This window comes from Larimichthys crocea, chromosome VII (genome assembly GCF_000972845.2).
Source record: "Larimichthys crocea isolate SSNF chromosome VII, L_crocea_2.0, whole genome shotgun sequence".
Lineage (NCBI taxonomy): Eukaryota > Metazoa > Chordata > Actinopteri > Sciaenidae > Larimichthys > Larimichthys crocea.
In genome coordinates, this window is record NC_040017.1 from 14694903 (window position 1) to 14720077 (window position 25175).

Sequence of the window (25175 nt, forward strand, 5' to 3'; positions counted from 1 at the left end):
TCATTTCTTTGCATTTAAAGTATGAGATCTCTCTGTGAGCACACAGTCACTGTGTGCACATGTAGGCAAATTCATTCAAAGAATTCACTCAGATTTGATCATGACCATGCGCACAGGTCTCTCTGACCAAACACAAAGACCAAGAGGGAAGAGAGAGACAGGTTGACTCCCGGAAGGGGTGCAGAAAGAGAGTGGGTCTAATTGTAAAAACGCTCATCGTGTACCTCCTTGTACTGTGTGTGCTGGAAGTAATTTAAGGGAAAGGCTAATAACAGCAGAGATTGTCCTGCGCGTACCTGCTCGCTCTGAGGGGGGGTTGGACATGATGGGGGGCGTTTCCAGCATGAGCGGCGCTTTGCTCAGATATTTCCTGCGCTCCCAGCTGTTGGGTAGAAGCACCAGCCGAGCGCTCCACATGGTCGGTCCCTGAAACAGTTGGCGGTGAATGCATGACACACGGAGGGAATCTCAGCATCTATTAAAGAGTGGCCACAGAAATGGAAACATGCAGTCTGGTTTGGAATGAGCTGGAACAATAGAAACGCTGCGTAACTGAGACAGCACGCCTACAACGACGAGGGACTTGTGCGCCTTGGCACCGGAGGGAAGCGCCAAACTTCAGTGTCGACCTGAGCATCAATTTAGGACAAAATATCAGCACACTGTGAGACTGGCCATGATTCAGTGGACTACTTTCTTTAATGTAAATTTCTAATTATCAATTTAAGATCCAGAAGGACTGGAAAGCGTTCGTGTTGTGATCATTTTGCTCTCCCCAACCGTGCCAAATGCTGGAATGGCTTGTGGCTCTGTGCATTGTGATCCTGGTGGTCTTACTCTGGCCAGGCTCCAAATATTTTGGCACCGAGAGCCAGGCGGATGCTTTGCTTCAAGGACTTGGGATTTCACAACAGGCAACAAAGGACAAGACCGGGAGGTGTGTATCCGACCGAGAGGGGGTCGACGGTGCCCAGACGGATTGTGAGGGTGCCAAATCCGGTGAGAAAACACGCACCGTGGCACTGATCTGCAAACCATCCGCGCTGGCAAACTATCTCCTGAAACATTGCAGGACTTTCAGTAATTATTCGCCGTGTGTCGGGTGGACGTGGCGTGCCAGCGCCTTCCTCCAGAGCGTGTATGAAACGTGCTGGCCGTACGACAGCCCGGTCCAGTTTGTGAGAGACTACCTGCAGCTGAGCGATGATGGTCTGGTTGCATTGGATTGGGCAGTGCCATCCTACCAGAAACGACGCAGGACTTCCAGCCACTCTACCAGTCCTGTTCTGCTCATCATCCCAAACTCATTTGGGAAGATCACCAGAAATGTGTTAAAGGTAATCTGTGCGGTCTAAATAAAATAATGATGAATATAGATATTCTAGAGATTAGTTGAATAACTTTAGAGAAAGTGACCAGCAAGACAGCATCAAGACAGTGAGGAAATAAGAAAAAAGAAATAATCTGTAACAGGTTGGAAATTGTAGTTTCCAAAGTCTGTAGACATTAGATGCATGGACCGTGTAGCTGCTCTGTCTCTACATGATGGAAATTACAGCAGCCAGCTACATGAGTCCAAAAAAGTGGAAGTGAGAATGTTCATATCTCAAATACAGAGTGATGCGAACTAAACAAAGCAGATTCTTTTCAGGGTAGAACATAAAAACATGCAAGATATATATTTGAGGCATGCACAGACAAATACTATTGCAAACCTTTTCATCTAGTCAAAAGAGAACCCCAAACAACCAATAATTTAAAAGGATATGTGGGATGATGCCATTGCAAAACAATAGCCTTTTGGGCAAAGAGAATCTTGTGATCTTAAGCCATGGCAAGCTCAGTTTGTAGGGGGGGAAAAGGCAGAGCTGTAAAAAAAAAAAAGAGCAGATGCGGAGGCAGCACCAGCCTTTCATCTGCTCTTTGAATACACTGACTGAGGTAATTGAGTGAGGGATTACAAAGCATCGCTTGACTTGAGGGGCTTGGGGAAGTGCAGCGCTGCTCCACATGAATGCCTGTTGGCTCTCGCGTCACTCTGGGCACCTGGCATCGTGCTAGCTCATTTCACTTCATACTATTAGCTACACTGTGCAAATCCGTCAGCCCCATGTCAGAAATAACAACTCTGCAAGAAGTCTAACAAAACCAAATGTGTTTGACACCAATTTAGAGTGAATAATTTGGTCTGGAAATTGATAGAAGAGATGAGACGTGGGAATAAAGGAAGGAAAACTGTTAGATTATAGATATAGAACGGCTTAAAGCATCAGCATGGGAAAAAGAAACACAGATGGAGAGATGAAAAGTAATTGTCACATTCAGACTGATCACTGCCTCGTGTTATTTTGGGGCTATCAACAGCATGGAGAATATTTGTGATGCTGTCAGAGGGGTGGAAACTGAGGCACCACAGGGGATATAGCTACACCAATTAAGATTGTTCCTGTCACTGGTAAGATTCACTGCGTATAACCCAATGTCTCAGTGTGTGTGCAAGGAAAAGGGATAAAAAAGAGCCCAGGTTTGCATGGGCACACACACACACGTGGGTTGGTATTTGAAGTATGCACAGCACATTTCAGGAACTCATAAATATCAATGAGCCACTTCCTCTTAAATCATTCATATTTTTACCCTCAATTGTTCTAGATAGCTAGCCTGGCTCACCTACCAACACCCCTAAAGCTCACTAATTAACATGTTATATTTTGTTATGTGGGTTATGTGCCAGATTATTGCTTTGCACAGTGGTGATCTGGAGTTTTCTCATCTTATGAAGATCTTACTCTGCCTGGCCAAGAAACAGTCTGGCACAAAACTCTCTGTAAATCAATGTGTTGTGTCTTGTGCTAAGCTAACGGGCTGCTGCAGTAGCTACATATTTACAGTGAGACTTGAAGTGCAGTATTGATCTTCTCATAACTTTCAGCAAGAAGAAGAAACATATTTCCCAAAATGTCAAACTATTCCCTTAAACCAGCACTACTTTCCAAACTCAAGTTCAAGCCAGTCTACAAAAAGCAACCTTTCCCCAAACTAATTATATGTCATGGCCTCAACGTCAAAAAGAGGTCATGCAAAGAGGCCAATTTAATATCACGAAGGTGTGTAAAGACATGTTGGACTGAGCCCCATATGCAGTCCTCTGTGATCAATGCTTAGAGCGACGTGCTGAAAGGCCATAACTGTTCCTGGAGGAGACATCCAGATGTTGCAGCCGTCACATGATTTACACATGTCACACTTTTGACAGCGCACATAGATTTGTGAGCAATCTTACCATAATTTTGCGACCAAATTACAGACAAATAAGTGTTTTATTTCAGTATGGTTGTGACACTCATTTCTACATCAAGTATTTTTCATTCCTTACAGATATTCGGTATTATAAATTCTGGTAATTATGTGTATTTACCTTTCAACACTTAAATGATACCATTCCTTTCCTTTTCTAATTGCTGTGAGCAACTTTGAAATTTTCCAAATTCCTTTGGGGATTGAATAATAGCTTAGTGCTTGTGTACTGTAAATGTTAAGTTTCACTAACAGTCCTGATTAAACATTAGCAGCAGTACAAAGTATAAAACCCAATACAGATAGAGAGCAAAAGTATACTGATATCTATGTCTGTAGCTACTAAGCATGCTGTTGATCACAAATGTGCATCAGATCCGTGTGTCCCCTCTTCTGTTTGTGAGTATTACATTGTGACACAGCAGTGCGCAGTCTGTAATATCAAGACAGTGACTGTGACTCTTTGTTTTGAAGTGGAACAATGATTATGTGTGAAAAAAGCTGATCTTTAGGTTTAGTTTTGAAGTTCGCTGCATCCTTCAAAGATTGGTGTTTGGAGTTGGCAAAGGGTATATAGATAAGAAATGTGTCCCAGATTTTGAGCAAAATGTAAATCTGTCCTACCACTTTTTCTATTGTCAGTGCCTTGCCCTACCTGAAAGACGCAAACTGTGCATTTCTGTCTATGACTCATAGGACAAGGTATCAAAAATATTACCAACGAGCACTGTAGTCAATATTTATTTACCTTACCATATGTTGAGAAAAAACCCAGCGTTTTGTTTTAACCTATGACCAATGCAACTATAACCTGACTGTGCCAGGTGGTCTGTTACACAGAACCATCTAGCAAATCGGCTTTGGAAACTGGAAGGCACGGTAGGCACTTATACAGACCACGTGATTCGGTGAACCATGTGTCTGTCACGGTCTATCATGGTTGAACCAGGCAGGTCAGCAAACCATATAACGTAGACCGACTCAGAGAAGTCAGCCAGAAGAAGAGCGAAAGACTATTCCATCACGATGTGACCAACACACAAGACCCAGAATAAACTGGAACCAGACTGCTGTACAAAAATACAAAATTTAGTTACAATGTATTCAATGAAAAACTGGCCTCCATTCCACTAGGGGGCGTATGCAAGATGGCTGCACTACTATTAGTCTGCCCTTTAATACAGCAGAAACTGGAACACAACACCTTCTCCCATGCAGGTGACTGGAGTCTGTATTCAGAAATAACCATATTAATTTTATGTTTAGAGGACTGAAACTATTTTAAAATATCTCAGCACTGCTGGAGCATACCTGTTTCTAAACAGTCACTCCAAGCTTTAGTCCCTCACCAAACACAAAGAGTCTAAGACATAAAACAAATACTATGAGCTTAAGAAATATTTCATGGTCCAACAGTTTCAATATTAGATTTGTGCTTTTAAAGATAAGAAAATGAAGCCTACCAAATGAAGCCTAAAACAGATGCTGGCCTCAGCCACTCTCCCAGGTGTGTCTCAATGCAGGAAGAAATGGCCAGGTGAGCTTCCCTCCCCTTTTTATAGACTCTGCCCCTTTGCCTTTGTCATAGTACCAGACTTCCTGTTTCCCTCCCCTCCACAAGGAAAAGAAAAGTCTGATAGAACTGATGCTAGCAGCACATGTTGTCACACACACACTTAGTATTCAACAAATCCTGTAGTTCATACAGTAGCTGACAGCAGTTCCTCAGGACGCTGAGTCTGTAACCACTGCACTGACTGACACAAGTTGATTGGTTGAAACAAAGCAAGACGGATTCTTGCTTGTGATTTCGTGATCTCTCTGGGTATGTCACCTTTTATGGTTAATTAAAAAAATCTGCTGTTCTTCTGCTTCTTTTAGAGGCTTGTAGAACATGAGCTGGCAAAGTGTGGGTATCAGTTTTAAATTTTTTCTTTAATTACTACTAGTTATCTTCAATAATGGACATCTGGAAACTCTTTTGAAACTACAAAATCTATTAATCTAGTCTATCATTTTGTCTACGTTTGTAAGACTTCATTCTGTATCTCGTGATTTCTTTTTTTATTTACCACTCTTCTCCAGCAGTTCTAGATGGAGGAACAAAAACAGATTGTGCCGTAATGCAAGAGATTAAAGAAGAAGCTTTTCTTATCTGGCTATATTTAGCTTTTATACAATTAGTCGAAAAAAAATGACAACCAATTAACTAAAAAAGATGGCAGCCATGGCATTTATTATCTAACAAATATAGTAACTTTTAATCTAGAATTTTAGAATTTAAACCAGCTGTCAGCAATTTTCTCACACAGTTCATCAGCACAGCAGTGAAATTATTAAGAGATCTGCACATAATGCAGGCTGAGCTTATACAGCAGGATATAGTTCCACAAAATTGTCACAAAAAATCTCCTTAATTTCTCAAATGTTGGCTGTGGTCCTGCATATATCTAACTCTAAAAAGCAAATCTATTCCCTGGACATGTATCGCAAGCCTGTTTGGGAGTATTTAAGCAAACCATTGACCTGAATAGAGGACAGAGCTTTGCAGCAAGATGCTTTATTGCCTCTAAAAGGCTTTTAATTGAATAACATCCTTAATTTAACTTGATTTGTGGCCACATGTCACAATGAAGCTGCTCAACGCTAGAGGTGGTCTCGCAGAAGGAGATCACATTATTCAATATGATTTGAAAGGAGGAGGAGTATTTATGTCTCCGTCATTGTTTCAGCAGAGAGGGTGAGGAGAATAAATCTTGTGTGGGTGTATGAAAGCTGGCATTCTGTCCACTGTCCCCGCTGAAGGAATTTCTCACTGAGCTGACAGTTTATCAGCTCTGACAGAAAAGTAGCTGAGTAGTAGTAGGAGTAGCTGCTGTTTTATTGCTGTTTATGCAATAAAGCTGGAATATGACAAACAAAATATGTGCATAAAAATGAAGCTGGAAAACGGTCAAGATATATATTTGTGTATTCACTGTAAAAAATAATAAGTAGTCACATTTAGGACGTGGTGAGATCAGTTTAATAATTTATCCAACTGCCATGAATTATTGCTTCACTTCCAAACAAGGTTTTTGGAGACAAATGATATAATAGATCAGAGTGAACTCTTCCTGACCTGGTAATCCTGTTATAAAAACTTGTTAACAGTGTGTCATGTGCTCAATGTGCCTGTTACAGTGATTTACTCAGTGCATCACTACAGTGTCTGATGTTAGTTTACACCATGATACCTGAGCAAGGCCGGCTCACATCACACTCATTTGATCTAATTTAATATCTGCCGCAACATTCATCACTATGCCCCTTCTCATATGCAGTGCAAATTGCAAAATATCTAATCACGTATACCTCAATATCTCTGGGAATTAAACTGAACTCATATTTGAAATCTCTCCCCCTCCTCTAATGAGCTTCTCTTGAATCACAATGATTCAAAACTGCATCTGTAAAAGAGGTTAACGAATGAGTGAATGAATCATGTATTAGCTCTGCTCTGCCTAGTCATGTATCTGGCGTCAGAATAAATCCTCTTTTCATAAAGATGACCAAAAAAAGTGGCAAAAATGCTTCTGCAGTCTTTCTCAGCTGGTAAATATTTAATGCAGTGATTCTGCAGCTCTTCCTCGCCGGCATTACTGCAGATTTAAAGCAGAATGTAACTTATCTCAAGGCTGACAGTTTATTTGCACAGGCTACCAATAACTCCGCCAGCCTTTTCTGACCACAAACATTTGTGAGAAATGTCCTGTGCTGAGATGAAGCAGAGTGACACTGCAAATCTAGAGGGAAGATAGATCCTCTTCTTGTGTTTCCAGACGCTGTAATGGATTTGGATAATTTATTCTAAAGGAAATATTCAGAACCCTGGAACAAGTCTCTTATTTTCAGTCCCTCTCTGCATGGAGAGCTTTTTAATGTAATTTATATATTTAATTGCTCTTCTTTCCAGTCTTTCCAGAGTTATTTTTTCCCAGTTTATGTAGTTATAAGCTCAGGCTTAAGCGTTCTAAGTTCTGATTATGCGTCATTTTTCCACTCAGCCTTTTGGACACGATAGAAATAACTATATCATATATGAATCTGCGTTAGTTGTATTACCGACACTTAGTGAATGAAGTGACATTTACAATAAGCTAATCTGCAGCCAGCCTACCAGAAGAAATGATATATTTACTCTGCGTTCTGTCCTTAACACTATTACAGGTACAGTACAAGGCCAGTAAGCAGTGAACAGTTTACTGTAAACATGCAGAGGAAAAAAAAGAGCAGCAGCAGAGCCATTTGAGTTAAAGAGTCAGGTCCTTGAGAGCCTTCAAAGTGAAAGAAAATGAAAAAGCTTTTGGGTAAGCAGAAGAGCATTTTACAGATTTGAAAGACACTTGCTTTATGAAAATGGCTTGCTATTGTAATTTGTTATTCCCATCAGTTATCACTTCATGGAGCCGTACACTAAATTATGCTGATATAAACTTTGAGTAAATATAAGTATAGTCAAATATTTTTATGTGCTGATTAAGACAAAAAGTCTTGCCATTTGTTCATGAATTTTTGACTATTATTGATTCAAAAGATTTACACATTTAAAAAAAGACATTGCTTCCCAATCAGTCATATAGCATTTCTCAAAACAAACATATTATTAGCTCTCTTTAGAAGAAACGATGAGTAGTCATATTTCTCTCCACTGTGCAGCTGACTGAAAGGGAAGACTTCCTGCCAGAGACATGAGATCACAGCTCTCCTTACTCGAGCCCTTTATGCTCTCATTTGCCAGTTTTGCTCCCAGCCCACTTGAAGGAGAGATGCATATTGCAGGTTGAGGCTGTCTGAGCTAAATGGCTTGCTGTGCGCCTTATGGACATCATCACAGCTAATGCGATTGTGCGTAATGTTGGCCTTCACCAAGGCCTCCACAGTGTGAGAGAGCTGCCTCAAATGTCTGCACATTCTCCACGTAGCATCATCCTGGCTCATCACAACCTGTGGCTAAAGACAAGCTTCTCATAAGTCAAAGAGTTTACCTGGTTCTGGTCTCATCGTCTGTTTTTGCATGCACAAATATGGACTGTTGGATAAGCTGTTAAAGGTGTTACAACTGATGTGGAGTGATGTTGAAATAATACCATAATTTATCACCCTCATTACGGTTTATTCCAAGAGAACAACTGCTGTGCTCCAAATCATATCTTACTCATTTACAATAAATATTAACCAGTGAAATATGAGCTGGGATTTTTACATTGTCGACAGTTAACTTATTTGGGCTACATTGTAAAGGCAGTATCTCAAGATGCATCAGTGCAAACGTGTATTACTAAGCCAAATATTGTATATTTGTTTCAAAAGAGATGGTTCTTTAACAGTCAAATCAGCAAAGGGTGAATCTATAGGCATGATATTTACTGTTTTCAATCTACTCATGACAATTGAACCTATTCTATACTATTGTGTTGTACACTTTAAGCATGGTACAGTATGCACAGTAAAAGGGAGACTTAACACTTAATCCTGTAGTTTTACTGTGTCTCACTTTAGCCAGCAACTCGTTATTTCTTTTTCCAGACAATAAAAAGTAGCACCATGCATTTTCAGGTGTTACAACAGCAAAGACATTTCATGGAACAAAATAGGTACTCATTTCTAAAAGGAAACATTGTGTAATTCTGAGGTATTATAACCAAGAGACCAGGCTGCACTAATTTGACCATGTGGTCTATTCAGAGGGACAAAAAGCAGGATTTCTCTAAGGTAGGCAGATCACGTCCTTTCTGTGGATAAATATCTGTCTGTATTTAATTCAGCAAGTCTGCCATAATGTTCCTTTCTTTTGAATACACATTTATATCCTCTTATTTAATGTTCTGCCTCCTCTCTCTACAGTTGTGTGAAACAGCCCTATCCCATGGTTACCTTCCGGCAGTTTTCAACCGTCGCAACCACAATGGCACCCCACTCACCACCCTGAAGCTGCAGCAGTTCGGTGACCCTGCCGATCTGCGAGAGGCCGTGCGCTACATACGCTACCGACAGCCTGCAGGAAGACTGTATGCAGTGAGCGAGAGCACTGGGTCGGGCCTTCTCCTGTCATACCTGGGGGAGTGTGGATCATCCAGCTATGTGACAGCGGCCGTCTGCCTATCACCCGTGTTTCGCTGTCAGAGCTGGTTTGAGAACGGGCTGTTCTGGCCTCTGCAGTGGGCTTTGGTGCTCTACCAGAAGATTTGTCTCAGCAGGTATGGATTGAGGAAGAAAAACTGTACATGCTTGGATAATGGGGGATGCCTCACATAAACACGACTTTGTAGACTTTCAAAGGATTCCGGTTTATTACAACATGCATAATTTTTATATAGATTAAGCCTTCAATTCTATTGGTTATGATAACTGTACACACCAGAGTAATGAATGCTGGAGTCCAGGAACACATCCCAACAACAAAATCTGATTAGGCAAAGACCACAAGCTAGCAGAGGATCAGACAGGTCATAAATAAGTCAATGGTTTAGCCAGATTTAGAAAGATTGGAGGCAAAATCGAATTTGGGCGCGCTGAAATGTCAGCAACAATCCCTTCTTACACAAGAAAGATCTGTGCACGCACAATTACAGCAGTAGGTAGGTCGAAGTTTAGAAAGTCTTCCCTGATCATCTGACTGATTGTGTCTCTTATGCTGTTATGCAGTTATCTTGAGTACTTATCAACAGGAACGAGGACAAGAACTACAAAAAGGGAGGTTGCAATCAGCAACTACAGTAAATTATGGATTTTAGGACAGAGATGTGGACAAAGGGGGATTGTCAGAAAAAACAGATGCAGGTACTCTCTAACCATTCAGTGGAAATGCACAGACAATTAAGGAAACAATCAAGTTACTGTAGCAACGGATGGCCTGCACAGTGTCAAGTCATTGATTCTGCCAGGCATCGTGACCCAGGTAAAGTTTCTCAAATCAATTCCACAAAGGGAATATAAGACTCAGGCAGGTCTTCAAAATTGATTTACTGGTTTTCTCTTGTTGTCTCGTTGTGTTCTTTTTTGTGCTTATGTGTGTGTTTATGTGCTTGGATGATATACATAGGTACAAGACGGTGCTGGGTGAGACCATACAAACAGATACCCTGTTTTCCAGCTGTTCCTTGCGTGGCCTGGAGGAGTCGCTCTTCTGTCAGACTGGGCATGTGAGCTCCTCACCAGCAGTACCAACAGGGACTGGCAGTAGCAGTCTTACTTCAGGTGCCTGGGATGCTTACTGGGAACGCAACGAACCCTTGAGAGATGTGGACGAAGTGGCTATTCCTGTTCTCAGTATGTGCGCACAGGATGACCCTGTCCGTGGTGACACCCAATCCACGGTGCCCTTGGAACTCTTTGAAACAAACCCACATTTTTTTCTTCTCCTAACTGACCGTGGAGGTCACTGTGGTTTCTCCACCCAGTCCGAAGGGAGCACTGCTGGTGCAGTTGGTGCAGTCGGTTCCGCAGCTGCGCCGTACAGTGGGGTGGGGAGCTGTGGGATCAACTGGAGCCACAAAGCACTGCTGGAATTCTTCAGGGCCACCACAGACTTCTTCGCTGCAGAGGAGAGAGCGAAGCAGCTTGCCGCAAGGAGAAGGGGGTTGGGGGGAGGTGCAAGTGGAAGGGTTTTTCGTCACCGCAGCGCCAGTATATGTAAACGAATGCCAGCGTGTTCCCATAATATCCATGCCATTTACAATTGGCAGAGGTCCTATACACGATGAGGGAGCCTAATGGAAGTTAATGCACTACACTGATGCCTTCTGATATTGTTTAGATTTGGGACGTGAGGGAAGGCTGTTCTCTGCTCATGTGACACTCAAAGTGTTAACATAGACAAAACTAGTAAAGTGCAGATGCTGTGAAGAACTGAGGTCATAGAGTACTTTTAAGTGTTGTTCTCACAGCTTGATGGGAGCCATAAAACACAAGGATAGAAAAAAAAAAGATCACGACAGGCCACAAGCTCACATGCAGTTGTTATGTTTTACTGCTGAACATTTGACACTAAACTCTCAAGATGGGTGGCTATATATTTTTCTACAGCGTGAACTCAAACAGACAAATCTCTACTTGCTACATTTGCAACCATGTTTGCTATATTTGCAACCACAAGTGCACCATGTCATCACTTGATACTTAACTGTTGTATCTTACTGTCTGTTCTTTTCTCTGAAAGGACATTTATCTGGGAGCCAAATGTTGAAAGTTTTGTGCCTAGAGTAGAAAGTGAAAAAATAAATAAATCTGGTAATAATTTGAAATGAATTTGAGCTAAATGTCAAATTAGTTTAACAAACTCATCTAGTGTTATTGTACACATTAAAGAGTTTACTGTGTATATTATTGAATGTTCTCTTCTGTATAGGGAAATGTCCTGTGATGCCCAGAATAGAGGAACTCATGTATGATCGCCACCCAGTCAGCTTTTAGAGGAAAGTCTGTGTAATGAGGTTGTATTTTATTGAGCCGGGTGGCTGAAAGCACTTTGTGGGTTTTCCTGTCTCATCATTCAAACTTTGTGCTGCAAGGTCTCACCCAGCTGCTCAGGATGTGAAATTTGGTGAAGTGAGTGTTTCTTACTGAGGTGAGCGTTCAAGACTTAGCAGTATGTTGTTGTTTGAAACTTTGAGCCCAGGGAAATGCCATTCTTATGCATTATGCTAATAAATTATACAAATTAAAATGATTGTGTTGAAAGTGTTCAGAAGAGAAGCACTTAAGGGCAGCTCAACCATTTAAAGCAGGAAAAGGCAGAGGTTCTGTTTTTTGTCTTTTGTTGTTTAATAAAAAAAAATGCTATACACTTGTTGTGTAAAATGTGTTATATTATGTGATGCAATTAAAAAAAAACAGTATAATAAATGAATCAAAATGGACAAACTTGGGATATACACATTTTGTGAATGTGTATCAATGTGTACGGGTCCTGAAGAATAGCGTTAAACAGTTGGCTTTGTACTACAGGTAAGTCAATACCTTATTAATAGCAATATGTTGTATAATATATCTCATTATTTTTGCCTATAATCACCCTAATTTTTAAAGCACATCACACTAAAGATCTCTAGTCTTGTCAAACCCCTGGTGAATGCTCAACAATGCTCAGCGACACACCCTATTATAGCACAGTACCCACAGCCACACGTGTGTGTGTGTGTGTTTGCGTGACATTCACTGCAGTGTTTGTCCGCCTACTGAGCTTTATCCGCTCAGACAGCTGGAGCACACAGTGTATACACAGACACACACAAAATGTGTGCCCGCAGACACGTTGTCAACATGTATCCTCACCATCACAGAGGCACACACACACACAGAAATGATTAAGCACGTAAAGACACACAGATATGAGAACGAGCTGTCAGATATTCTAATCCTTATGATCTACAGGGAGATTCACAGTCTCATACAAAACAAACACACACACACACACATACAGGGAATATCCCATGTAAATGACTATTGATGACTGATGATGCCACTGAAGTGATACCAAGCCAGAATCTGCATCATTGTGAACTCCGCAGAAATACAAAATAATTTGAACACTGACAATCACGGTGGAACGAAAAGCAGCATGTCTTGCTCTTTTCCCTGCCTAGATTTTAAGTCTTGGGGTGAAACTGACATCTCTTTGGTCTTAAATGAATCCACTTAATTGCCCAAAACAATCGGAGGCCTTTCACTTTACGTATATGTACACAAGACCAGAATTTGACCTGATTTCAAGGAGCAGAAACTACAAAAAAAGTGTTTAAAACTGTTATGTCATTATTTTTGTGTGTTTTTTATTTCACAGTTAGATTTTATTGCCTGATAGGCTTAAATACTGTGACTGTGCTGTTGCAGATCAATCTTATCAATAGTGTCATAATTTGTGTCTATCCAACATACAGTAAGCAACACAAATATATCTATGATTCAAAGAAATAAATCAATCTATTTGCCATTCGTGATTTTTCAGCAGCAAATTCTCTTTTTTACTCCGACCTGGAAAATGTGAAAATGTGTGAAAGATCCAGGGCCTCCAAGCAATGTAAGCAAGTATCTCTGTGTCTGTATGACTGGAAATACATCTGGCCGGCATATGTTGAAAAAGAACATACATGACAGCGGGGGTACCATGCAAAAAAAAAAAAAAAAAAACTGTTAATGTTTTATTGTTGATGTCAGGCCTCATAATTTATGACCGAAAATAGAAACCGTTCCCTAGCAATAAACATTTACTTTCATTGGCCTCAAGCAAATGAAGCCATTAAGACTGAATTGCCCTTTCCCACTTTGCTTATTCAATCCAGACCCAATAGTCTGCCTCAGTGATCAGGGACTGATTTAATTAAAATGATTGATATTTAATTAACAAGGAACCTGACATTCCCATTACTTTGACTGTACTAAATCATAGGTGCTCTAAATTGAGACGCATACTGTCTTAGGGATTAGGAAAGAAACATTTCCTTTGTATCATAAATAATGACTTAAACTGGAAAAAATAAAATAAGGTGAAATTTATGAGGGAGAGACTGCACATATTTATATAAACAAGTTTATATATGAGTCATGAGTTTATGACCACAAGTTAGGGTTGATAACATTAAATAAACTTTACAGTGTTTATTACAGTACATGGTGGAATACTAGATACTGTATGTGTATGTTAAAGCCTATTAAACTATATTAAAGATGATTTAATTTCTAAAAGACCTATTATTGATATTATAAATGACCATAGGTCATTTCAGAAGAAATAAAATCCTCTCTAATTTCTATCCGTTAAATAGCTCAGTGGTTTTGCTGCTGCAACCTTATTGGTCTGGTATGACCAGTAGCGTTTAGTGGCTTATGTTAGCTTGTAAAACAAACCTTTTGTGGACTTTATGACTGTCCTCTACGTTTGCTGCTGTTATACCTTACACATACTACTACTTACAGTTCCACATTTGTCCACTTGTGATTATTGACAATATGTGATTTTATAAAGAGTTTGTGAGCGGGACTGTTTTTGTAACTGGGTGCAGTAACTTCCTGGAATTGCTGCTAGTTGCCTGGCAACCTCATGGCCACAATAAATATCTAGGAAATTCCTGCATCCTGTCAAGACATATGATCCTCTGGAAAACTACAATGTGTTGTTCTTACATTTATACAATAGGTAACATTATAGTTAGTTATCATTACAGGTGCTAAGTTAAACTAACCTTGCTGCAGCATTTAGCATACATACTAGAGAGGGATATCAATTTAATTGCTCATGTAACGCTTTGCAAGAAAGAGAAGGAAAGTACCATTCTCTTGATGCATTGCTGCATTGTAAACTATAGGTGAATGCTGTTATACAGTCTGATAATACAGTCTAAAACTGACACACTGAGGCTTAGAGAGTGTATCCAGCTTACAGCACTCTCCCAAAAAATCAACATGACATAACATGAGATCATGTCACAATAAATGAATCATAAGAATGTCCACTGTGCATAGAAGAACCACTTCCCCAAATAGTTTCTGGACTCCTCTTGTTGACAGGTTTCCTTTAAAGGCCCTCTTTGCCTTTAAAGGGAACCTGTCAACAAGTGGGCTATAGCTGGTGTGCATTTGCTTACTTTCTTCACAGAAAATGCCTGAAATGCCTGAGAATTCATGCAGTCACTTTAGAGATATTTTAGCTAAAACCATTACGTTATCAGAGTCCCGTCAGAGCCAAGACAATTCAATGTGATCAGAGAGGACCTGCAGGCCAACAAAAATACAAAACAGATGTTTAGGTTTGGGTCGCTGACATTCTAATTGTACTTGGTTTGGATCAGACTGTTTTGGTGTTTCTTTGTTGGCTCTGCGTCTCTGTAAGTATCCTAAAAAAGTAAAACTGCATACGGGCTGCCTGTGATTATAGCCCGGGACTTCTTGTTTACATGTGTTTACAACTTAAATAAAACACCAGAGATAGTGCCGTGGGCAGATAAAACACTCCCCCACTATGTTACTGAAACTTTTGTTGAACTTTTTTCAAGTATGTTATATGAATCTCAGTTTTCTGTTTATTGTATGTCAGGTTCTGATGTTAGCGTGCTAAGAGGCAATAAAAAAAGTCTGATCTACTTCAATGTATATGACATGTTGGCTCTTGGCTTTAGAGTTCGAAACTGGTCACAAATATCCTGCGTTTTTTTTTTGGGGGGGGGGGGGGGTTTCGATCTCGGAATCCATCAAATATTGTTTGACAATGATTTAGTCTCAGGGGGCAACGTCCAATGTTTCGGGGTTTCTGGTGTAGCCAGCTGATATCCAGAAAATAAACATCAGGGCCAGGACTTTCTCTGCAGTCTTGATGTGCAAGAATGATGAGAAACATTTTTACTTCTTATTATACATAGGTTTGTTGCATTTAATGTGATATCACATGTATGAAATGTCTTCCTGTTGAGATTCATGTTAAACTCTTTCACATATTCCATATTTTAAAAATTCATTTTAAAGTGCAGCTATGAGGAAAACCCACAGCCATCACAATTGGATATACCACAGAAAGTTACTTTGATCAGGGGCACCATCTTGTGGAGGTTGTAGGATCTTTCTGGTGCTAATTAAATTGATAAGTAAACTGTAATGAAATATCTATCATATATCTATCATATTTATCTGTTTCTATGTGTATGTCGAAAATTTGGCATTCATTTATTTATTTATTTTTATTATTATTTTGGTGGAGGATATGAAGAGAATTACAATAAGAATAAACATGTTAGGGTCCAGACTATTACATTTATTAAGATTATTATGTCTGAAAGGGTTTTAATTGTTTTAGCTTACTTTAACTTACTAACATTGTATAGCAAATGTTGATAAAAGAAAAACAATAAAAAACGTTACCCAGGAAAAGGTTTAGGTATGAAATTTAAGAAAATGTAATTTTGTTGTTAAAGTAATAGAGTAGATTTGGGAGCAAAAGGTGAAACCAACTAAAAGAAGTAAAGCGTTTTCCAGCAATAGTAGGAACTAAAAGTGCTGCAGTGTTCTGATCACATCATTATTTACTGCAGCCTTACAGCCACAAGTCTTTAAATATTGTAGGTCTGTCTGTTTCTGTGTGACCTGGTTTTACAATGATGCCTTTATCAAGATCACTCGACCTACTTGCCCATCCAAATTATCCAACCATGTCATCTGACGTCGCCATGGAGACCTCCTCCTGTTCTGCTGCAGCGGCCAGCAGATGGTAGCACCAACAAGGTTTACGCCTGGAATGTTCCACGCTGGTGACTTCTCCAGGGGTTGACTCTGCTCTGACAGACACAATGACGCAGCGATCTCTGCTTTTGGCTTGGAAACTGTCTATATATTTAGCACCTTGTTTAAAATTAGAGCTCAGCACATGGGGAATAAATTAAGATGGCAGTTTGAATAGATATCTGCCGAGTCACACAAATTGGACTCAAGCATACACATGTCCAAACATACTGTGCAGAGTATGTAAAGAGGGAGTTAAACTTTGTGGGAACCTGAATATGAAAGCATTTAACTTTTTTAATTTGTTGCAAATTGATTTACACACAGCATATCATCTTCCGTAAAAATTCAACATTCATGAAATGTGGTACAAAGGTTACTTTACGTCATGTGACTCCACCGTGAAGAGATGTGAAAAAATGTTCATGGTGCACTGATTAATTATCAGAACTAACTGCAGTAGTAGTAGTAGTAGTTTTAATTCTTTTCACTCTACAATGGGATAAGGAGGACAGCAGCAGCTGCATGTAGTAACGTGAATAAGACAAGCAAACACAGGCAAAGAGAAGTTCTGCTTAATATCTTCTTAAGTTGTTTTGTGCATATGTATTCATTTATTTATTCATTTTCAGAACTGATGTGCTGGTAAATGAATACCAGAACATAAGCCATTATTTTCTTTGCATAAGATGTTCAACATCGGCTCACGTGAACAGTGTACCTTGGTGCTCATTAATACGTTAGTGTTCCATTTGGTTGGACTCTGAGCCTTTGTGTGGCTGCTCTCCTTGAAATGTGGCCCATCTGATAGTGTCATTATATCCTGCTTAACGTTTATTTAATGCTACAACTTATTAACAGTAAAATCTCATTAAAAAACCCTAAAATACCGTTTAATAGTTAATAGTGCAATGCAACTAAATCTTACTAAATGTTATCTGAAATATCATAAAAACTAATTCTGATTACATTTCCTTGTCTGCTTTTGATCCACCATAGATCATTTATGGAATGATGACTGACAATATACCACATGTGGCATGTTGATACATGCACAACTTCTGGAGAATCTGAAAATACAAACAAGATTGGGTCAATGAGAACCTCAACAGCTCGACGTTCCCATGATTTCGTAATTGTGGGAGAAATAACGTCTAATAAACAGAAACATAATACAAGTAGCAGTGCAAGGCTTAAAACAAAACTTTGAAACAGTGGTTAATCAAAGAGCTGTGATGCACTTGCATTGTAATTTACATTTTAAGAATGATAAATAGGCCTGTGATGTAGTTTTCTAACACTGTAGGCCTAAGTGCATTCAAAAATGTCCTCTCTGTTCTGTTCAGTGTTTGCCAGGCTTCAACAGGGGCAGGTCGGTAAGCTTTCAGCTTTAGTAGATTAAATGTTAGTGTAAATCTGAGCTGATCAACTGGTTAATTCCAAGGTCATCAGAAAGTATGAGGAAACCATAACACAAAGCAAATGTCCCAGTTATTTTAAAAACCTTGGGAATTTGAACAAAGACTAAACTGGGTACAGTATTGTACTGAATGTTTTTGAAAATGTGATATCGTCTGCATTCTTGTTGCTGTTTTCTCTTGACTTGTGGTGCAGTGTGTGTCGGCGAAGTGAACTGGAGAGCTCAAGTTTCTAAATTTGAGCCTAAGGAAATAGAAAAAAAAAAATTGTATTATTTACCATTAATTTGAGACCAGCTGGAAATGCATAAAGTCTAGAGTTTCCAAGTTCTTGAACCTGCCTAGAATATTTGTGTTTTGTGATAGACTATTGCTTATGTGACTCTGTAGGTGTTGTCGTACATTTCCGAAGTGGAGTGGGAAACAAGTCAGACCACCTCAGATACAGTATCTTACTTTTAAGTTACGTAGTATGTATTTGTATCATAGTCATAAAAATGATTCCAATTTGGTTTCAAAGTTATTCATAGAAACACTGTCTGTGCTTAAAAAAAGAAAAGAAAAAGACAACAGAAACTCAAATATTTCCTGATACCAATGACTAAACACTAACATTTGCTCTGCAATTATTCACATGAAAACCAGCCCCAGCACAGAAATCTTTATCTAAATCACAAAAGAAAATTAAGATGTCTTTGAAGTACAGTCTGCAATTATGCAAATATTATGAGTCTTGGAAGATTTGCTTGTCTTCCCCCGCATTGACAAACACAAGTATTTCAAATATGCCAAACATTTATTTAAGCACCTGCAAAAGTCAAAAAGGAGCCAACATGCTGAAAACTGTTTTCAGCAAGCCCGACTCCCACTCCACAATTTTCCTGTCATCTACACCGCATGTGACGAACAAGTATCTCGGACTCAGGCTGCAAGTATTTGTGGCTAGCCTGCAGCAAATTCCTTAACTGTCACATTACATGGTTTATACAGGGTGTGGCCAGTTGAAGCAGTTCAACTTAGTGTAGCCACGAGCTAATCTGTGCTAGTTTCATTCTTGTCGGGCCTGAAAGGGACAAGAGAATGGACAATAGAAACACAAGAGACTGAAGAAAGACGGGGACAAAGACAAGTCATATTGCTTGTCGGTGATTACCCCTGTGTAAGTGTCTGCACATGTTGCGTGTGTATGCATGTTCTCTTCTCTGTACGATGAGGTTGCTGGTAACCACCTCTGCTTCGGGCTAAATTGGAGTCAGCTAACACTGGAAGATCTAATGCAACATGACAGTCAGCCCGGTCTGCCCAACTGCCATTGCACACAATCCAAACAGCCCTGGCAACTAAAACCAAACCACCTCTCAAGACTCAGGAGTCACCTACACGCTGACCAATCCTGGTTTATTTTGCCAGTTTCAGGGAAATAAAACACAGTAGCTTTTGTCACCTAACTATGCAGAAATGACTGTCATGTGCAGTCACTGAGACTTTTGTAAATTCTTTGTGATCAGGATGATCCCGTTTGCAGGTCAGCTGCACTCCGACTAGAATTACTTATTTTAAATGCAGTTTTATTTAGAAAAAAAAATGGGACAGCCAGAGTTTAACAGGCCTCAGCTTGGACATCTATGTCTGATTTTCTCTGCTGCTATCTTGTTATTGCTTTTTGTGCAACCCCACCGAGTCTTGTGCAAAGCAGTGTGCTGTATGACAGAGCAGCAGTAGGGCCAGAGAGCAGCAGGTGGGCTTCCAGAGCCACAGCAGGGCTCATCTTTCCCCTCATCTGCAGCACACTAGTCCTGTACAGCATGACCCTACAGTGCTTTAATCTCCAGAGGTCTCTCTTTCTTTCTGTGTCCCTCTCTTTTCCATTTTCTGTCTCTATCATCTTGTGTCTCCACGATGCAGGCGAACAGAAAAACACACAGGCCTGACAATGCAGCAGTGAGTGCAGAGCCTTTGTCCTGGGCAGCCAGTTTGTTCTTGTTCTGCTGTGTTTTACAGTACAGGCTTACATAAGCAAACAGCCCATGAGCAGCTGCTTTCAAAATGGAGTCCAGGATGTGTTCTCTCCCACATACAAGCACAAACACACATATATTTCTGCACACAGATGTTGCATCTGTCTCAAAACGCTCATGTACTGTACACACAAAAACAAAAAGTCTCCTCCTTATTCCTCCCTTAGATATTTTTGCAGGCTAATGCTGTCACGTCAATGTGAGCAATATCAAGGCGACACCCAGGGATGTTTCTTTGCCCTTGGTGCCTGTCTGGGTTCTGACTAGGGCCACAGATGGGGACTGAAGGGGAGGTGGGGAAGGCGAGACAGAGATGGGGACTGAGGAAAAAGGGAGGGGAGAATGTAGGAGACATGGAGAGAAAGGAAAGTGGAAAGAGTGAAGAGGCAAGGCAGCGAGGGAAAAGTAGAAAAGGAGGAACGAGGAAGGAGTGATAGAAAAAGGGAGTGGACAGAAGCACAGGCAAGATACAGAGTAGGAAATATGAGGAAAGAGAGTTAACATGACCAATTGAGTGGACAAGAGAAGTGAGATTATGTGTGTGTGTGTGTGTGTGTGTGTGTGTGTTCATGTCTGCGTGTGTGTTAGCAGCGTTTGTGTGTGCATGCACGTGCAGAGGAAGCCTCCCTGGAAAAATACCAGCCTTCTTTCTCACTTCCTTCGCTGATGTGTCTCATCGCAGTCCATTTGGCTGTCCCGCTGCACACCCATCCACCACAGTCACCACAGTGTTGGCATCCTGCCCTTCTCCTCTGCCCCCTGTCTTTTCATTCCTCTCATTCTTCTTTTCCCTTCAGGTTCCCTTCTTTTTTTTCAAGTGACAGAAAAAAGTATGAAAGTAACACAGCCTCAAGATGTCACTGTTCTTAATTTGCATTCATGTGAATTTTCGCTTTGGGTGTTAAGCATTAGTGTACTTGATTATTGGGCAGCCTGTACCAACTAACTAAACTCTGACGTATCAAAAAACAGGTTAATGAATTTTCTTGATCCCACTTGAGACTGCAGAAAATGTAAACCTTTTGAAACTGTATAACCAACTTTTACTTAGATGTCAAAAGATGTCTGATTTAATTCAAATTCTGGATTTGAGGGCCGTGACCGTGGTGAGGATACAGAAAATAGACGGCTGGACTGGATTTGAAAAGTGCAAACCACTCTTTTCTGTGTAGAAGGACAGAAGCAGGCCATAGACTGATATTTAGCCTGATATTTCTAATAAAACACAAATAAAAGAGATGGTTTTTCAAAGTCTGATTGGTACCTCATGCTCAAGCTAGTGAATAAATGGCTATTTATAGAAGCAGGAAGCCAGCTTCTGATGAGTCACTGCTACTTCCTAAAGAACCAACTGCAGGCCCAGTACAACTCACACTCCTCTGATTACCCACATACTGTTCCCAAGAAGATGACTGAGAGACTAAATAAATACACACAAAAAAAAAATTCATCATGTAGAGAATAAGAGTTGTGGTATGTTTTGTTATGGAGAACACTCAAGCCAATTTTTCCATTAAAAATGAATCATGATTAATGCCAGGAGCTTCGGGTGTTATGTTTCTTCTTCTGTTTGTGCAAGTCTGGGCTTCAAAAGTTGTTGAATATTGGGTGTTGTGCATCTTTCAGGCCACATGATATCCAGGTATTGAGTGGAATTGAAGCAGTATTCTTCATTACCCTCTCAAAATATTAAGCTGTAGGCTACGCAAAGCTTATATGCAATACAAAAGTGTTGTTGTGTCTTTTTAATTTTTTATTTCTATTGCTATTGTTTGTCTTAATGTCCAATGTTTTTCCTTGCCTCTGTAAAGCACTATGAATTGCCTTGTGTACGAATTGTGCTATACAAATAAACTTGCCTTGCCTTGTTGCTATCTGTGTGTTATTTTCACAGTATATAAAAATCTACCAACCTGTATGTACAGTATGCTGGATCATGACAGGAAAAAGCCTAATATAAAGCAATTATTAGCACTGTAAGTCTACAGACAGCCATGAACAGTATCCACAAGCTTAACAAACTAACGCCAAAGAGGTCTCTTCGGTATTTTTTGGCGTTCTTTATGGAGTTCGGTTCAGCATGTACAGGATGTGTCAGGGGCAGCAAGTCTGTACGCGAGCTGGTGTCAACAGCAGCCGAGTCAAATGGAGTGTATGGGTTTATAGTACTGAGCGGTCTCAGCAGAGACAGCAGCTGCCGTAAGCCCCTCGAGGAGAAAACATGTATCAGTCACCACCTGCACTACTTAAAGCAAGTCAAAAACTGTTGTACAATTCTGGTAGAGTTTGTAATGCTGTTTGAGCATGTAATGCTGCCATTTATATGGATGGCAGTTAGTTCGGGGAAAGCTGAGAAGGCGAGAGCTTTTGTCAGTGTCAGACATGCAAGCAATGGCTATATTTCCTGGAGGCAGTACGTGCAACTGTACACACAAATGTATCAGGAGAAAAACTGTTCATTCCATTTTGGCCAGCTTTAGTCATGATAGGGAGTGAAAACCCTCGACTGCTTTGTTTAGTTACTGCACTGGTCGAGGTTGCAGGAAAGCACACAGACCTCTCGTCACTCAGCTGCTGAGGGTGAACTGACTCACAAGATTCAGAGGAACAAGTGTGGAGGAAGTTTTAGTGAAACAAACACTTAAATAGGACACCTGTGGTGGCTTAATCAGCTTACTGTAATGCGAAGTCAGACAGGTTAATGTGGCAGGAAACCAGGATGGGGTTCACCTCACTAAAGCTTCAGTCACATACTGTAATGCTGTCTGATTGTTCGCTTTAAGAACATTGCGGAACTTTGCAGAGACAACCTACTTCTATTGTATGTCTGTGTGTGTTGTCCAAACACACACACACACACACAGTATGACCTCCCTTCTTCACTAAAGCTACAACAACGTTGTGTTGTGTATTGAAACACCAGTTAGTTACCCAACACACTGAACACAACCTCAGAAAATTGGACAGACTACAGACAAATAAAGTAACACTCTCATCGATAGATTGATTATTGTTGGGGAATTTTGAATAAATTACTCATTACATATTAATCACTGAAAGAATTTACATTACTGCATTAATTACTCAGCTAAAAACAGCAATATTACCCAGAAACTATCACAACAATCTTACAACCTCTCACAACCACACCTCTTATAAAGATATAATATTCTGTATTTAATGTGTTGTGATTTTACAGTCAGGAAGTATTTATTGACCATTAACAGGTAACATTATCTTAACCCCTGTGACTAAATACCAAAGTCACGTCACGTCGTTCAGATCGTAATTACACCAGTGTCTTAAAAAAAACGCTGACGTCAGCCACTGAGTTGTAATTCCGGGCATTGCTGACAGCTACAGTAGCTAAAAAGAACTTTGAACTTGCCACCACCCACTGGCATCTAAATGAAATATTAGCTCAATTAATTTGACTACTTAAAGGGGGCTTTACACAGTACCTGCATCACTTGTTACTTGTAACCCCTCTAGGTATGTAACACAAGAAATAGGATAATTTAAGCAATTTCAGTAGTCTAGCAGTGAAGGCAACCTTCCTGGGAAATGCATGCAAACATTCCTGACATAAATGCAGCACCCCATGTGACTAGCTAACACATCCAGCAGCAGTCTCCTGATTGATGTCAGCAAGAGAACAAGTTGACCCTTAAATCGTCAAACAAACCAACAAACAAAAAACTGGCATTAACAAAATCAAATGTACAAACTCTACTAATACACACAGAACACGTGAAAAAAATCCCATTACTGGAACTGGTTGCAAAATAATGCGTTGCTGCCCAACACTGATTATTAACTAGCAGTTAGAGGAAAGACACATAAAATAATCCGCCAAAGCATCAGGCCATAAAACTGTATCTGTCTGGAATACCATACAAAGTCAGACGTTCTCCATGACCACCCCTGTATGTGTTATGTCATTTGTCCAAGTAAAAACTACTGCTCACTCAGCCACCAGCTATTCCCCGTGTGTGTCATTCGTTCTGTCTGGGTGCGTGTCTGGGCACGTCGCAGAAAGTCCTGACCCACCCAAGTCTGGATCTGACTGCTTTCCTGAAGGGTGTGAAGGGGTAGAGAGGGGTTTGGGCTAATGGAGGGACTCGGTGGGAAGAGGAGACGGACGTTTAGGAGCGGAGGGGGAGGGAGGGATCCCAGGAGGAAGGGAAAATGTGGGTCAACACAGTCAAAGCCGTGTCACATGTTCCAGTCAGCTGGAATCTCGCCTCTAGTCCAAACCAGAATGTTATGTAAGAGGTTATTGATCCGTGAGAGTGCATGTTGGAAAACGGAGTGCCAGTTGGGGCTGAAGCATCTCACTGCTCTGTCTGCCGCAATGCTGTCACATGGTGTCACAGCATGGAAAGCAGACATGCTAGAGCCTTGCTGGAGGTGCTAACGGACTGGCACAAACTGATCCAATGAGTATGAGATTCAAATGAAACAAAAGATTTGGATGATATTAATATGTACACCATCGGTGTGAAAAAAGCCAGTGCTGCCACTTTGGTACTGCGAAAAAGAAAATGCCTGAGAGCGGGCTGTCAGTTCTAATAGTTACCACTTGTCACTAACACGTCTTCTATCGAAATGATGTCATCACTTTCAGCAGCCATGGTTCTACCAGCCTGTCTCCCTCTATTAGCTTCTTTTTAGGAAGAGAAGGTGCATTTCAGACAGTATCATCATTAGTAGCTCCAAGCATCATATAAATAAGGGTGTTTGGAAAGAATGGAGCCTGGATCAGACTGTCTGAGGATAATGTGTTCCTTTTCCACGAGCAAGGCTAATCATATCAGTAAGTAGGCCTTGGCCCTGCATGTGGTAACCAAGATAAAACCTTATGGAAATGCTGTTCACCAGGAATTTGGCCATGACTGCACATTGTCGTGGCCTCCTCGTCCTCAAATTCATCAGAGTTCCCTGTCTGCTGAGGGAAATAATGGGTAATGAGTAGGAGAATTATATAACAAAGACACAGACCAAAGTTACCCTTTACACCTAAAAAAAAAAAAAAAAAATCTGCTACACTTGCAGTGTTAACTATGACTGTGCATAAAAATTCTGCACTTAATCCTGGGTACGGTTACATGAACGAGCAGTCATTTGACATCACAGCCACAACAAGCTTGTGAAATAGCTGGAGTTGGATCACATGAATCAATGAGGAAACAGC

General features: G+C 40.4%; 1 protein-coding gene across 1 annotated transcript; it reads left to right on the forward strand.

The window, feature by feature from the left end:
• The first annotated feature begins 274 nt into the window (after positions 1–274).
• Positions 275–12124, forward strand: abhd15a (abhydrolase domain containing 15a). The gene is made up of 3 exons (XM_010735805.3): positions 275–1337; positions 9184–9536; positions 10382–12124. The coding sequence occupies exons 1-3, from the start codon at positions 789–791 to the stop codon at positions 11040–11042; spliced, it is 1563 nt and encodes a 520-aa protein (XP_010734107.1). The 5' UTR covers positions 275–788; the 3' UTR covers positions 11043–12124.
• Positions 12125–25175: the final 13051 nt, after the last annotated feature.